General features: G+C 44.1%; 1 protein-coding gene across 3 annotated transcripts in view; it reads left to right on the top strand.

The window, feature by feature from the left end:
• The first annotated feature begins 6982 nt into the window (after window positions 1-6982).
• Erg (ERG, ETS transcription factor) overlaps window positions 6983-16326 on the top strand; it is a 104319-nt gene continuing 94975 nt past the window's right edge. For 2 of the 3 annotated variants that reach the window (XM_023715892.1, XM_023715891.1), the window contains exon 1: window positions 7269-7599. In XM_023715892.1, coding sequence (XP_023571660.1) covers window positions 7492-7599 — 108 coding nt within the window. In that variant the 5' untranslated portion in view covers window positions 7269-7491. Of the gene's footprint in view, window positions 7115-7268; window positions 7600-16326 lie in introns of those variants that run through there. The other variant, XM_004631764.1, reaches the window with a different exon arrangement.

Genomic DNA, 16326 nt, shown 5'->3' with positions numbered 1-16326 from the left:
TGCTGCCAAGCACTGCAAGGTGTCTTTCACATATGACGTCCCAGTGTAGAATCTGTGTTCTTTTATAGCTTCCAGCCCCACAGAGGAACTCCCAGCATCTGCATCTAGGCAGGCACCAGTACTGAGACCAGCACTGTGTACACACAGAACAAATGCACTCTAAACTGTGCTGCTATGTAGTGAAACTTGCACCAGGGACATGCATGGTGTGGTTGAAAAACTAGGATGAATGTTCAAAAACAATGACTTTGCCATGAATCTCTCTTAAAATCCACCCCCAACACACACTAGGAACACCCTTACCCCTTCCTTCTTGCCACTTCCTGAAGCTCTGCACATCCTCTTTTGGGTGCATCTTTACTTGTGTTGTCCTGGCTGCCTGGTGTCCTGAGTTGATGGAACATTGTTGTGGCTTTGGGGAAGGGTCTGAAGTTGCCTGGTTCCAGATCTGATAAACAAGGTGGTGAGGACACTCTGTGGTGTCAGATGACACTTGGTGGCAGCATTCACTGTATTTTTGATCACACCTGGCAAAGACACAGAAGACTGCCAGAGCTGCTTTGGAATGTGCTAAGAATGATGAGAAAAGTGTACACAATATGAAAAGGAGAGGGGTTACTAGCAATATGTCTTTTCTTTATTAAGTTTTTAGTTTAAATATTCATATATTTCGATTACCCCTTGTGCAGTGCCACCTCCTGAATTCCTGTGAAGTGGAATTCGTTTTAAGGCTCAGCCTTGGTGTACTGGTGTAGGGCAATCACACAGCATCTGCGGTCTGGTGTCTGCAGTCTGGCATGCAGAGAATTGGATACACCTTTGCCCCTTTCAAAATGCATGCTTTTCCTTATCTTCTGTAACCATGGGCAATTAAAAGGTTTCAAAGATTTTTTTCTATGTTATGAATCTTGAGTTTAATTTTAATGAATAAAAATGAGGCAGCTTTGTAGGATAATGGCACTGATTCCAGGAATTTACTCAAGCGTCAGCCACCTAGGACTGCTCTCCAAGGGCCTTTTGAGGGACACTGCGCGCCACCTAGTGTCAGCAATGCGAGAAGTTTGAAGGCACCCCTGGAAGGCTGGCTGGCTCCTACCTAGCAAACAAAGCAGAGTACTTCTTGGGCAGTAGGTGGCTGCTTCCTAAAATTCTTGCAGCAGGATTGTTTTTGTAGCTATAAAGTAGGCTAGAGTAGGATCCAGTGGGCAGGCAGCTGCACAGTGGAGGAACTGTGCTCTTTCAGCTGGCTTGTCATTGGTGGTTGCCCAGAAAGAGCATTTCCAGTTGTCCCTGCAGGCTTTCCTTGCTGGGACCAGAGGACAGACTACCTGACATCCTAACTTCAGTCCAGGGCAGTATATTTATTTAATAAATGCTAATCACATTTTCACGTAGGGCATTGAGGAAGAAGTGGCTGCTTGAATTTTAGTTGTACTCTCAAATCTTGCACATGACCTGCTGTGGCAGAAGGAAGTGTAGACCAGGTAGAAGGTACCTGGACAGCTGGTACCTGGACAGGTAGAAGGTACACGTTGGACAGCTGGCCTGGTGCACCCTCGAGTTACTCACGTTCTCTGTAGCCCATGTGCCAAGTGACCAGTAGCAACCAAGGGCTGCAGTTTCTATGTTGGGATCTACCCAGTTATATGGATAATGACTTGGAAATGCTTTTCATTGTTCACAAATTGTATATAGAAGCATGATGATTGAATTAGGAAACTTAAAAGTTCCTTTAAGCCAAAATAATGACTCTGGGCTTAGGTTTCGTTCTTTCTTTTTTTTTAAAACCGTGAATAATACATTGATATAGTTAGGGGCCCCTGATAGTGGCTTTAATACTCCTGCATTTTTAGAGCCAGATGGTGTTGAGAAAGAGCAAAGTGAACATAAACTCGAGATGCTTATGAAATTGTGTTCATTGAAATCATTGCTTCATCCGAGCCTATAGAACCGACGAGTGCTTCAAAATTAAGGAAATTGCAACTTGGTGTTGAGAAGTTGAGGATTTAGTATGTGAAAACAATTTCCTTGGTTTAGATTAGTTCAAATCAACCAAGAGGCAGAGGAATCTATCAGTCACGTACTGAAAGTGTTGAAACAGTAGTTATTTAATTGTAATTGGACTGTTCCTTGATGTTGGGCCTGCAGGAGGATATGGCAAGTGTACACACACACTCTCTCTCTCTCTCTCTCTCTCTCTCTCTCTCTCTCTCTCTCTCTCTCTCTCAGGAATTTACCCAGGAGAGTGAAACTGTCACTGTGAAGTGTGCCCTGCATAGAGGAAAGGTCCTTTTGCCTTGGGGATCAGCGACCTCTAGGGTTGAGCACGTGACCTGTTGCAGCTGTGCCCCCACCAAACGGCCCATTGAGGGAGATGGGAAAGTTCCACAGCCAGCTGAAGTTTTCCACTGCAAGGCCACTCTAGATGCCTGCTCCTTATCTCCATCTCAGGCACATCCCTGGCACAGATCCTTGGGACAGCCTTTTTGCCGGGGCCTCATGAATAATCCCAACACTGTGCACTTTAAGATTCCTGTGTCATCTTAGCGAAAATAGATGGCATTTTCGTCTTATTGTTTTGCCTTCTAAGAGCCTGTCTTTGCCCCTCAAGTGGCTCCAGCTTTGAAGTTTCATGCAGGGAGAAGGTGAGGAACTGACATAGGCTTCCCGAATGCCCAGGTGAGGGCAGGGGGTGGGGTCCTCCATCTCAGCCTCCCGAGCACCCAGCGCAGGTCCACTTGGCATTGCTGCCACTGCATGGATTAATGCTGAAGAGATGTGCGCCCTCAACCACAGTGCTGTCCCAGGTCTTCTCACAGAAATTAATTTAAGAATAGAGTCGTTCTCTTCTTGCTCTAGACATTCCTAAAGGAGCGTGGTTTTTGACATGCAGGCATAAAGCATCTAGCAGCAGTCGGAACTGTGCCTGCCTTGGACAGAATGTGCCTGCATTTCTCAGATGTTTGCAAAGGCAGAACACTACACGCTACTTGCACAGCTCTCGCATTAAGTATAATTTCTGCGTATTGCAAATGTTTTGAAAATATAGAGGAAAAAAGGGGAAAAACAAAAAAGGAGATTGTCTACAATTAGTAGTATGAGGTGGGCTGTGAGATAGCTCAGTGGAGCAAGCCCCTGCTTAGGCAAGAGCGGGGACCGGGGTTTGATCCCTGGCACCACATGGCACTCCACCTCCACCCCCTGGGCATGCTGAGCTGGTGACAGAGTCTGGACATGGTGGTACATGCCTATAATCCCATTACTGGGGAGGCTAATGATAGGAGGATTACTAGGAGTCTGAGCTGCATAGTAAGACCCAGTACCAAATACATTTTTAAAAAATAGTATGAAGTGTAGCCTGCTGATATTTTTATTTTGCCTTTTCCTTTCCAACAAATAGGTCTTTGGTAGAATTCTCATTAGAAAGGTGATTTTTAACTGACCAAGCAGTAAGCTAGAGCTGTTTTCCCTATTGCTAAATATTCATCTAATGTATCATTTTCCTGCAGTCTTTATACTGATGGTGACTGCAAGAAAAATAAGCATGAAGCTTGTGTTGCATCTCCAGTTAAGCTGCATGTCATGATTCCTCTTGCTGTGGAGGTGTACCACTTTTGGGGCTGTATTGCTCCCCCACACTGTACTTTCCGAACATTCCACAGAAACGTTAATACGAGAGTCAGGATCAGAGTTTGCAGAACTTTCAGGAAAAGAGGAAGAAAACAATACTGCTTTTTTATTGTTACAGTATCTTTATGGCCTTTGCATTTTACAGTGCTTTCTTTTTTATTTGGAGCGAGACGCAACAGACTAAGGAGGGGCCTGGGTAAATTCCTGGCTGATGGATTCATGATGGGTAAGGAGGAAGTGGGAACGTGCAGTTTGTTCAGAGGGGCTGTGCTCACGGCCCTGGGCGGCTGTGCCGGTCCAGTGTGGGACTTCCTGTGTGTCGTGGAGGGCAAGAAGGGCCCTCTCTTGCCTAGTTCAAGCCACAGTGGTTCTCAGGCAGAGGCAGTCCGCTAGATTGCCCCACTTGGACCTGCCTGGTGCCCTCTGGGCTGTTCTCCCTGAGGAGGGAATGGCTTGGGTTGCAGAGTGAGCCAGAGCTAGGGCCTGGGGCTGAGGCCCTTTAATAGTGTAGACTGGCAAGGACAAGGAGAGCAATAAAGTGAGCTCTCCATCTTCAGATCGCTCTTCTCAGGGTAACGTTTGGGAAACAATACTGCAAAATTCTAATTCAGAGACTCCCCCGATGCCTTCAGTAGCCAATCAGAGTTTACAAAAAGTTTGCACATGATGGTCCGTATTTGGATGCTACTATGGCATTCGAGATATAGGGATTATTCTCTTGGAGGCTGATAGAAAGCAGCTAATAGGGGCTGGCGAGATAGCTCAGGGACTAAGCACCTGCTTAGGCAAGCGCAGGGACCTGGGTTCGATCCCTGGCACCACATGCCACACCTGCCCTGCCCCTGGGCATGCTGAACCAGCCACTGAGACTGGGCGTGGTGGCGCACACCTGTAATCCCAGGGCTGGGGAGGCAGAAAACAGGAGGATCACTACAAGTCTGAGCTGTGTAATGAGACCCTGTACCAAATACTAAAAAAAGAAAATAAAGTAGCCCAACACTATATCCTTAAAAATGAGGAAGATTTGCTTCTTAAAATTTTATACAGAGCTTGTAACTCATGATCCCAAAATTAGCATCCTATTAACTTTTTAGATTTTTATGTATTTTCAGAAGTAGACACGATGAGACATATGGATAGAATCTTGAGGGCATAGATCAAATAATAGCATCTGGTTTCTTCCTGTAAGCATCCAAACAAAAACAATAAATCTTTAATGAAATGATATCTATATAAGCTAGAGAATGGTGTGTACATTTTACATAAGTGTGAAGGCGAAAAAGTATAAGAAAGCTAAAGGAAAGCAAATGATGGAAATTGCTGGCATTTGGAGTAACCAGGCAAGCGGTATTAGAAGAGACTTTTTTCTTATACCTTTTCTGTAAGTTGGAAACTCTTTTGAAATTAAGAGATTAAAAAATTTCACTGTTGACTCTATGATTTGAATTAGGCAAGAGCAAAGAGGTAAAGGCAAGTCATCCTTGAAGAATCAGACATCTATAAAAATACTGGTGCCAGGATAGTGGTGGTGAATGACTGTAATCCCAGTACTCGAAGAGGCTGAGGCAGGGGAACGCTTTGAGAACCTGTCTCAGAACAAAAATAAGCAACTAAAGGTCTGGGAATGCAGTCCCTTATAAAGGCCTGGGGTTCATTCTCTCAATCTCTCATACCACAAAGAAGTCAGTGTTTCCTGCTGTGCAGAGCGAATAAGGAGCTTTGTTAGAAGCAGGGCATGTTGGAGAAAGGACACATACAAATTTCTGCCATCACTATTCTGTCAAAGGAGTTTTTTTACTTAAAGCTAGTGTTTGATAAACCCTTAAAGAAGCACTGCTTATTGGGGATCAGCAGTTCACATTTTTAAAGTAATGGTTCTTTAGGGGGAAAAAAACAGGAACCTGGTTGGGCCTAGAGAGGTTGTTTTTTTTGCTTTGTTTTAGACTTTGGTTATTTTTTTTTCCTTCAGCACACCTGAATTCTAATGTAAGCTGCCCAGGTAAAACAACTGAAGACTAAGATTTTAGGAGAAACGCAATTTTAATCAACCTACCATCTTATTCATTGTTCAGGGATGAAAACAACAGAAATCAGCCTCCCTCCCTCCCTTCCTCCTCCTTTTCTCTTTCTTTCTTCCTCTCTTTCTCCTCCCCCTGCTTCTTTTGTCCTCCCTCTGGCCAGCTCTTTTTCCTGTTTTCCCTTCTCCCATCCTCACACAGCAAGCTGCTTGGGGGTGATTACATATGAAGGCTCTGCAGTGAGGATCTGAGGTAGGCAGCCCTTGGTCTGAATGAAGTCCACTCACTGAACAGCATTTCTGGAACCAAGAATTGTGGGCAACTCAAGTTGGGGCAATCGTGTTTACAAGGTCCCTTTGGATACCACACCTCTATTCTGGTCTAACTTTCATGTAGCAAGATTCAAAGCAAACTGTTGTTTCTTCCACAGAACGAGTAATTTCCTGAAAGTGAGTAATTAAAGGTCTGAAATCCTCAAAGGAATGTCCAGGCTTGTAATCCCTGGACTTCCTTCTAGTGGAAAACAGCCCTGTGGCCCTGAACTTGCAGCTTGGGTTCGAAATCCTTAATGAGATCTTCAGAAGACATCCCTGGGTCCCCAAGAGCGCTACTGGGGTAACACCGCTGGAGTGAGACCTCCTCCCTGAAATTCTAAACCCTTTGTGGCAATTTCAGTTATTTGAATTTTAATTGGATACTTGAAAACAAAACATCAGCAGGGTTTTATTTTCTTTATTTCGCTTGGTTCCTTTGATTCTAGAGTCTGCAAAGTGAACTCACTTTTTGTGAAACAAACAAGTGAGTATTTAGAAGGAAGAAACAAAACGGTTCTGGAACACTTGGTTGAGATGTTGAATAAGACAAGGTTGCTGACAATCCGCCAGCAAACGGTCATTATGAAGCATGGCTGTCTAGGGACAGAAATCGAGTCCCACCTGCAGTTTCCCTTTAGGAGAAAGTCACACACATCCTCCGTCCCAGCCTGGTGGCACTTCCGGGGAGCAGCAGGCTGAGAAAGACTGGCACCTGGGCTGTCTGGTGCCCTCCGTGCCCCGCTTCATGTGAAGCCATGCAGAGTCAAGCCACATCTGTATCCTGCCCTGGTCTGGGTGCCGCGTGTCCCGCTGGTCACACCTGCAGTGGCAGTCCCAGTCCAAGGCAATTGATGCCTTTTTTTTTAATTAAAAAAAAAATCTCCTGGCTGCATATCATCAAGAAAAACAACATTGTTTTCAGGGTCTCTTATCTCTCCACTCCCAAATATCCTGTTTCTTCGGGCTGGGCGGCCAGGACCAATAGAAACCTCTTCCTGCTATTGGCTGACTTCATTTCCCAGACTTAGCACAATCTCATCCGCTCTATACAACCTCATCAAAACTACTTTCTGGTCAGCGAGAAGCAATAATTATTATTAACATTTAATAACGATCAATAAACTTGATTGCACTATGGCCAGCACTATTAAGGTAAGGAAAGGCTTCTTTTTCATTTGACCAAATCTTGTTCTTTTTAGATTTTCTTTGGTTTCCTTTATCAAGCAGATAAGTTAGGGTTGGGCAACACCCCCCCCTACCACAATAGAGGACAACAAGATTTCCTTTGCACTGCCTAGTAAATTTCCTTTTTCCTACTCCAACCATCCGCAAGGCTTAAAAACTTCAAACTCAGAAAAAAATTGGGGTTTCTAAATTCACTGTTGAGTGCTGTGGATTACTTTTGCAAAGGCTTTTTGGAGCACTTCTGGAATTTTTCGATTCTTTACCTGTCCCTGACGGGGCCTGGATGCGGGTCTGATTCAAAGCAACAGAGTCCCAGAGACTGGAGGGCAGGGATAAAGAAAAAGATGGGCTTGTCCATGGTGGACTTCTGGACCCTCTTCAGGGGCTCCTTAGTTCCAGGCATGTCAGCTGGTGCCGGTGGAAAGGAAGAGACACTCAGCAAGTGGCCGTCGGTAATGGGACACTGTGAATGTTGGTTTGATTTGTGGGACTTCCATGCTGAGAGCCGAGTGTTCTCTTAACTCAGCTGATGGTGATTTTGGTTCGATGGGTTGTGTTTTTTGTTAATAAAATACCTACTCCTCTGTGCAGTAAGATTTCTTCCTAGTGACGTTGGGTTTGGTGGGTTGGAAAGCAATGGCGTGTTGGCACTCTGGGCTTGGGCTTATTTGCTGAAATGTCTGCAGGTGTTTTTAGTTGGCAGTATGTAGAACCTGACAGGAAAATAGACCTACCTGGGTAGAAACCTAAATGTGATCTGATTCCTGGAAAGGAAGCCAGGTTAATGGCTAGTGCAAGTCTTTGGAGTAGCCTAGGCGGCAATGAGTCTATTAAAATATTTTCCAGGCCACTAGGCCGTAGGGACATTGTAAAAATCAGCCACACTGGCAGATAATGGAGGGGGGATGTTTTATGAGTTGCTAGGTTTTAGTTTTGCTATATAAAGGTGAAAAGCACTTGGTTGGTTTTGTCAAGGATTTCAGTTAATTTGAAAACCTTTGGAAACAGGAGTTTGCTCAAAATTGGGCCAAATTGTAGCATTTTCAAAAGTTCTCCTTGACTTGGTATGTTCATGATTGAAAATGTTTGCATTAGAGATTTGTTAGTGTGCATTAGGTAAAAGGCGAAAGATTTATACGATTTGAAGAGCAACCAGAGTATGCATGCATTAGGTAAACTGAAGTTCTGTTTAGTGTTTAGCGCGCAAGGTGTGTTCAATAGTATATTTAAATATATGTGAACCAAGGTTTATAGAGTATGTCTCTCTTTGACTTCAAGCACCGGGGTCTATTGAAAAACAATCATCAGAGAAGGGAAATTTTAAATTCAAGTTTTGATATACTCTGCTTTCTGCCAAATAAGTAGAAATTATTTGTCTCTGTAACCTGAAATGCTGCAGTTTGTGTTCTTATTTTACGCTTAATTTTATCCATTATTTGTAATTATGAAATTAACTATTTGGAAATCTTGAGTAGAAGTTTTTGTATGTTCACCACCCCTGCTAAAATCAGTGCACTAAAGGACACTGAAAAAACAGAATGTCCTGTAGAGGATAGTGTGCATTTTGTAAAACACACGTATGTGCTATACTGTTAAATTTAAACTAAACATTTATGTCACCATGAAGTTATTTTTTGAAGTTTGAGTGTGTTGTGAGTCTCTGAATAAATTCTGGGAAAAAGTTGACCTATGAGTAGGACACTGCTTGATCGAACATTTTTTTTTTTACATGTATATTGCGTATCTCCTAAGTGGACCTTTAAAATGCCTTCAAGGAAATTCTTTAAATGCCTCTGCAACAATTGCCCACCTTTATAGGTGAGTTCTTTGAGGGTATGTTTCTGTGAGGTTTCCTGGGGAAGGCGAGGAGATGATTTTACAGCCATGTTTATGCAGTAGGAAAAGGAGCCTTGATTCTGTTGACTATAGTTTTAATTATGTCAGTGCAAAGTTCAAATTATCATAGGGAAAGTTACAGCAGATGCCAGCGGACTTAGGGAACAGTCCCCTCTCCGGGGAGTTTTCAATCTCAAATAGGCTCTGTTTATTTGGTTGTTCCAGTAAATAAACCAGTTAGTACACCCAGTATCAGATCCTCTGAATCTGTTGAGTTGGTGTTCCACATCCCCGTGGGATTTTTTTTTCTTGTGCATTTGTGTTTAGCAGACACTGTTGGGCACTTTGAAAAGCAAATTATTCTTATTCCTCCTTTAGGATTCATACCGTTGTCTTCTCTTGGTCATTTGAAATCAGAAATAAAATGAGTTAATTGGAAGAAGTAAAAAAATTACAGGAGTTTGAATTTATGCCTACGGGTGCTTGGATTTTAAAATCAGGTTGAGTTCTGATTAAGAATTCTCAGCCAGTAAGTGGAGGTCCAATGTGCAGCAGTTCTGAGGCTGGCTCTGAAGCTTCCCCTTCCTGGGTTTCTTGGTTCTGAAGATTCAGAGAAGTTCTTCGCAGCACCTTCCATCTTCCCCACAGAAAAACCCAGGATTGGCTTCCAGACCCTAAGAAGTGGGCTGATTTTTCTTGCAACTTGATGACTGTCAGGTTGGAGTCTGGATTCAACCCTCCAAAGACTTTTCTGGTCTTGCTTTTAATTCATGTACTATTTGGGAAGTCTGGTGAAGTCTAGGATCACTTCTCAGAATAATGCTTTTAAGTGCATCAAAGGAAATAACACAGAGTTACAACAGAAATACCGCTCTCCCCCGGCCCTCTGGAGGGAATGGTGCACACCAGGCTGCAGGCCCCGATTCTAGAGTTGAATGTTGATACTGGAATGTGTGTGTGTGTGGGGGGGGTCTTCTCTTCTCATCTTGTTATGGAGCCCCTATGTAGAAGGACACAGAGCAAGCAGCAGACAGCAGTTTTCGTGACATCCTCCTTAAGAACAAGACAGGATGTGGAAAGTTACTGGGGATACTTCTATGAGATTGGAGTACGCACAGTCTCTGAGAGACTTGCCAAATGAAAATACTTTTGCTGTTGTTTTGAATTAATGGAGATTTGAGTGTTTGATGATAACTGAAACATACAGCTTGTTTTCTGTGTATTGCACATGCACATAGTAGGTGCTCAGGAAATTGTTGACATCCTACATGCAGGGAATGTGTTCAAACAGGATGAAAGGAAGAAAGCTGATCTCGTAGGAGCTTGCTGTCTGTGAGCGTTGAGTTTTAGATCTACCAGTGGATGTTTTCCCTGCACCCCCTGGGTGATGGGGGCCATGCATGGTTTTGTTGAGAAGAGTTAAAGGTGGTGAAAGTGATGCCAGGTGCAAAGTGCTGCTGTCCTACTGTGTTGGTGTCATGCTGCATGAGGTCTTGGCCTCTCTTGTCCTGGCCAACAAGTGCACAGAGAGGTCATTGTCTGAAAGTTTCTTGCTGCCCACCTTCATGGTGGCTCTTGGTCCAGGTTCCCTCTGTGGATAGAGATGCCTGTGCCTGGCTGAGTGAGTGTGTGTGTGTGTGTGTGTGTGTGTGTGTGTGTGCGCGCGCGCGCATGCATATGCACCCAAAGAGGAGGGCTGCCTCAGTGCCCTGGAACCCAGAATTGGGTATGGCTGAGCTGTGGTTCTTTTCCCCATGAAAGGTCCATACAACCACTAGGCTCCCAGAGATTATTCCATGTGTGGGCTGCTTCTTTATTATCTCCTGTGCTCAGAAGTGATTTTTTCACTAAATTTTCATTTTACTAAACTGACCTCTATTTTAAAAACACACAGACGCAGGTACACACACTTGTGTACATCTCCTAAAATGACATGTGTAAGAATAAAGTACATCGAGAGCCTAGTCCCCCCGCTTACTCAGGAAGGTCTTTCTTCTGCTTTTGCAGCTCCAGAACAGGTTTCCTTCCACAGCAGGGGGTGGCGATGTGGGCAAAGTGGGCAGTTCTGGCACTGGCCAGAGACATGAACGCAAGCCCTGATACCTGGGAGAAATTTAGGACAGGGGCTCTGGGGACACCAGCCCTGTGACAGATTGTCTGCAGTTCAGGAAACTTACAGGGACAGTGTCTGGGCCATGCCAGTGTGGGGTCACATAATCTGCCCTGGAAGGACCTTTGCTTTAGAGCCTGAGACATTCACGGTTGCATGACCACCATCTCAACCTGGCCCTGAATAACTTTCTCCGAGGCTGTGTGGCTGCAGACCCCACCCGGTTTGCATGGTCACTCATCTTATGACCCTGGACAAAGGTCCTCACTTGTCACACTCATTACCTCCCCTTCAGAATGGGACCCTAATGGCCATCCTTTCTCCTGCTGGTGCCAGATGATGTCTGGTGAGCCTCTACTTGGTGACCAAGTAGATGCCATCAGGCCACCCGGGCTACTGGGACCTTACAGAGGCAGCACCTTGTCTTTCTGCCCCTGCTCTTAGTTCTCTAATAGTTTCCTTCCTGCTGCTTTGCAGCAAATCCAACAACTCATAACTGTCCTGATACTTCCTACAGATATTGAGACCAGTGGGATCAGTTCTCCAAGTCACTGTGCTGACATACACCTTTGGCAGGGCAGGTGACACCTGGGCAGATCGGGATGGGGGCGTGGTAGGAACCTCACACAAGTGCAGCAGGGCAGGTGCCAAACTCAAGGGCAAGCAGGATGCTCAAGAGCTGGCTCTGGCCGTGCTGTCCCCAGTTGGCCATTATCCTGTTCCCAGGGCCAGTGCTGTATGCGGAGTGTGCAGGGGACTGGAAGAGGGACATTGGAAAATCTCCACTGTCTTGTTTTCTCATTAACTTTGAAATATGCATCTTGTTGCCTTGTATGAATTACAAATATAAAACTTTTTCCTAGTAGAGAAAATACATTAATATAAATTGCTCCAAATTCCAATGGGTCACAGAAAATGACTTACTTACAGAAAAAGACAAGCATTTGGTGCTTGTCTTTCTGGTTGTGTGTCCATTTCTCCTTCCACGTACCTCACTACCCTGTTTTTGCAAGCATTTCCCCATGTCACTGTTTTCAATGGACAGGATTTTTATCGTATTCCATCTCAAATAATTACAAATTTTACAACCGTTACTCTGTTGTAAGAAACAATTCTGCTTTCACTTTTTCTTTGATTTATATAAATTTATTTTGTTACTACTAGTGTTTAGAAGATGAACTCTTGGACCAATAAAGATACCCATTTTTAAAGCCACTGTGAAACTTAAATATTTGCCAACTTCAAAAAATATTTGCCGTTTTACTGTCTGGAAGGATTGTTCCAATTCCCACTTCAGGCCGTATTTGAAACCAGTTCCACTGCGCCCATAATGATGTTGGATATTTCACTCTTTGACTCTTTGCCAGCCTTCAAGGCAAGGTGGAAACTCAGGACTTTTTTTGTATTTAGTTAACTGCAGTATTTGGTTACTTTTCTATTTTTCTGTGATGCTGTCAATGACTTGTGGCTCACTGTGACCTCTGGGCTTTGCCCTAACTTATTTCTCCTGTTGAAATCTCCTCATCCCACCAATGCCCCTGCTTTCTTTCTCACCCTCCCCTCTCCCAGCTCCATCTATGCTTAGCTATGAGTATGCCTATTTCACGCCTACCCACTGAGCTCTCACAATCTTCTTTCAGGTATATCTTTTCTGTTTCTGTGTTCTCCACAGTGACTGGCCAACTATAGGGCTTCATACACAGTTCTTCAAAGAAATAAATATTCAGTAAATTCTTTGAGGTCGTTAAGTGGAAGCTGAGATCAGACGAATATAATCATTGTGGATTTCAAATAGAAATCTTACTTCTTTACATGTCTTTCCCCCAGTAAAATAAAGCTAAGCTGATAGAAAATATGTAAAAGTTCTATAACTCATAGAAAAAAATACCTTTAAATGCAGTTCTAGTATCCTGAGTTCATGATGCAGATTGACATCATCCTAGCAGCTGTGTGCCGGGCCTATGCCGTGCACTCTCAGTATCTCCCAGATACTCACAGGGACCTGAATCCTGTTGCTTTTGTCACCTAAGGACAGGGGGCTGGAAGACCAAGAGATCACTCAAGTCATATGAACCTGTATGCTTCCCCTCTTTTTACCTCATAGGATCCCTTTATTTCCTGGCTTTCATAGTCCCTAATACTAAATTACTCTGCAAAGGGAAAAGGGTGAAGTGTTAAATGATAGGGCAACACATTATGTAATCAGAGACAGAAGATTGTTATAGCTGGGTACTCTATGTTATCTAATTTTGTGTTTAAAAAAATACAGGCAGTGGTTATTTCACTCTAGGTAGCTAGTCAAAGTTCAAACACAGAAATTTCAGCACCCAATTTTACATTTGCTTTGGGGACAAGAATTCTCTCCGTATTTGGCAATATCCAAGAGACAGTGGATTGTGAGTCCGGATCAGTTCCCAGCTTCTGCGTCCTCGTTCCAAGCATTCACTTCCTCACCCTTATCTTGGGGATCCGTAATGAAGACGCAGCTCACGATTTTCCATGGGACCTCGTCCTATCTCTCAGCAGGGTGTTCCTCATGGAGCCTGGCTCTGGGAGGGGCGGTGAGCTGCTGTGTCACACAGATAAGTGCTGAGACATTTAGAAAAGAAATGCTAAGGCCAAACAAAATTATTTATTTGTTAAAGCACTACAGCAGTATCCAATCATAACATTAACATCAAGACTGTTCCTTCAAACACTTTTGTCACGAACAATACATGCCAAGTTCTGGAGACTGTGATAAAGAACATCGTGCCAAGGCCTGCACTCTTGAATTTAACACCTTCTCTCTCAAGTCAGCTACTTCCATAGTTCACTGTCTCTCTTGAGATCATGAAATTACTGCTTAGCAAACAATGCACAGATTTTTTTTTCCATTTAACATATATTGCCAGAGAGTCAACAATGAAAGAGAGGATGCCCTCTGCACCGCCGTATGTCCATATCCTCCAGGGTCATTCATTAAGATCATGGACCAGCAGCCATTCAGTTGTTTCTACCCACTTGGGTCCCTTTGAGACTCTATTTTTTTCTTTTTAAATTGTCTTTCTACATGGGAGGCTCACCTTTGAGGAAGAAGAAACTGTTGAAACAACATTTCAGAATTTGTCAGCACCATTAGCTTGTGTCTCAATTTGAGGTAGATTTCTCAAGACATTGCTCCAAGTTAAAAAAAGAAAGAAAGAAAGAAAGAGTGTGTGGTTTGATATTGCGAAGCCCTCTTCAGATGATACTGTACATTCGAGTCACCTGGTGCTCCCGAGAGCATCCAAGCCATGAAGGCTCAGCACAGAGAGCATGGTTGGTGCTTATCTTTTGCCCGGAGAGGCACTTGGTACCCTATTTCTTCATAACATCTTTAAAATAGCCTCTGTGGGAAAGGATTGGTCTTATCTTCTCTGCAGGGGATGGGAGGCCTGGATGGCAGCTGGCGAGGGTGGAGGAAAGAGGCCAGCCTGGGAGATGGTGGTCCTGAGCTTTAGTCCAGTGCTGTGGGACCTTGGCAGCAAATGTGTCTCTCCCGACCCTCTTCCCTGCTGGGGAAGCGCAGCTGGTCTACACAGCCTGCTCCTCTCTGATGTCCAGCCACCTGAGCATGGGGCTGGCTCCCAGGGGTTGGATCACCGGGCCTCAGGAGTGGGAACCATGGAAGGATCCTGGGGATCCAGCCTGGCTCTTCTCCCTCCTAGCCACACATCTGAGCCACTGCAGCTGGGAAGAGGACACCAGTAGTTCCTACTTGTCAGCGTTACTGAGCAGGACCAAAACAGAGGAGCTCAGAACTGTGTGAAGCACATAAAATCACTTAATCTACATTAGCCAATTTTGCTATTCATTTCAGTCAAATTTTCCCTCTGCAACTAGAATCAGGAAACCATTAAATGCTTTTCCCCTGTTTTTCAGTTTCTGCAGCAGATTGCAAATTCTACCCCCCTGCAAGCCAATTTTTCCCTTTACCTCTGCCATGTTTTCTCTGTGTTACGAAATGAACACTGACAGAAAGAAAAGGTTTCCATTCTTGTGCCTGGGCCTGGACTCAGTGCCGTTCTAGGGAGCACTGCACCGCACAGGCCCTAGGAGGGCACTCAGGTCTCCTTCCCTCTGCTGTTCTCTGCTGCTTCCTCTCCTTCTGCTTTGCAGTTAACAGCTACTCAACAGGTGGAGGGGAAACAGAAAAAAGAATAATGATGGGGAAGAGGTCCCTTCCTGCACCTGGGAGCCTGAGGGGCCCTGCTGGGTCTGCTCTGTCCCTTGCAAGCTGTAGCCCTTGGCACTGGCTCAGTCCTTGAGTGAGAGAAACTGGGACCCAAGCAGGCTTGCAAAGCTTTTAATTTAGAATAAAGAGACTAAAGTAACATTGCCCTGGTGGAAGCTATCCATGCTTCTACTTCTGAATTCTACTACTTCACTTCATCTTGGGAGAACTCAGAACATGCTTATTTCACATAAAAATCAGGAATTCTGAAAAGGTCAAATATAAGTGAGTTGATGAATTATCTGATTTTCTGAAATTTTTATTCTACCAATTAGAGTTAATTTTTGTTGACTTTACCCCTTTTGCTGCCAAAGAACCTGAAATATATAGCCTGTGTTAAGCTTAGGGGGGAAGAAAAAGGAAAACAAAAATTCGTTTGCTAGGGTAATGTCTTAGAAGAGAAAGTCTCATGTCTCATGCATCCTTGAATGGCCATTGCTGTCCTCCTCACAGAAGTTGTCCTGTCCTCTCCCTTGCTATCAGGAGCACATGGTTAGGGCCACCAGTTTTGATAAGAAACTAGTTAGGAAGTAAGTGTATTTTCCTTTCCATCTGGAGATGGAAAACATCTTTTTTTAGATCACATGTTTACTGCTTTGGTAAACAGTAAAATGCTGCTACAGCAATTACCTTGAGGATAAAGGGTTTGTAGACAGATACTTCCTGCATTCACTTCCTATGCTGATAGGCAGCCCAACCAGGGCTGAGCCTGCCGGAAGGGCTCACTGGGGAAACTTCCTCTCTGCGAATGCATGTTGTTCGTTAATCATTGTCTCTTCTCCAGTGGGAAAGAGCCTCCAGCTTTGCTTGGTAGAACTCTGTCTTGAAACAGGTGAAGATAAAAAGTCCTCAAGTAGTGATTTCTATCCCTTATTCTGATCCCCAGGAGTTATATTGGGTACACACAGGACCAGACATGTGTGTGAGTAATTCTGTATCCTGTATTTTCCTAAGCCCCTTTTGAATCATGGAACATTA

The sequence above is a fragment of the Octodon degus genome, unplaced genomic scaffold, assembly GCF_000260255.1.
Source record: "Octodon degus isolate 3935 unplaced genomic scaffold, OctDeg1.0 scaffold00045, whole genome shotgun sequence".
NCBI lineage: Eukaryota > Metazoa > Chordata > Mammalia > Rodentia > Octodontidae > Octodon > Octodon degus.
This window is presented reverse-complemented; position numbering and strand designations above follow the sequence as displayed.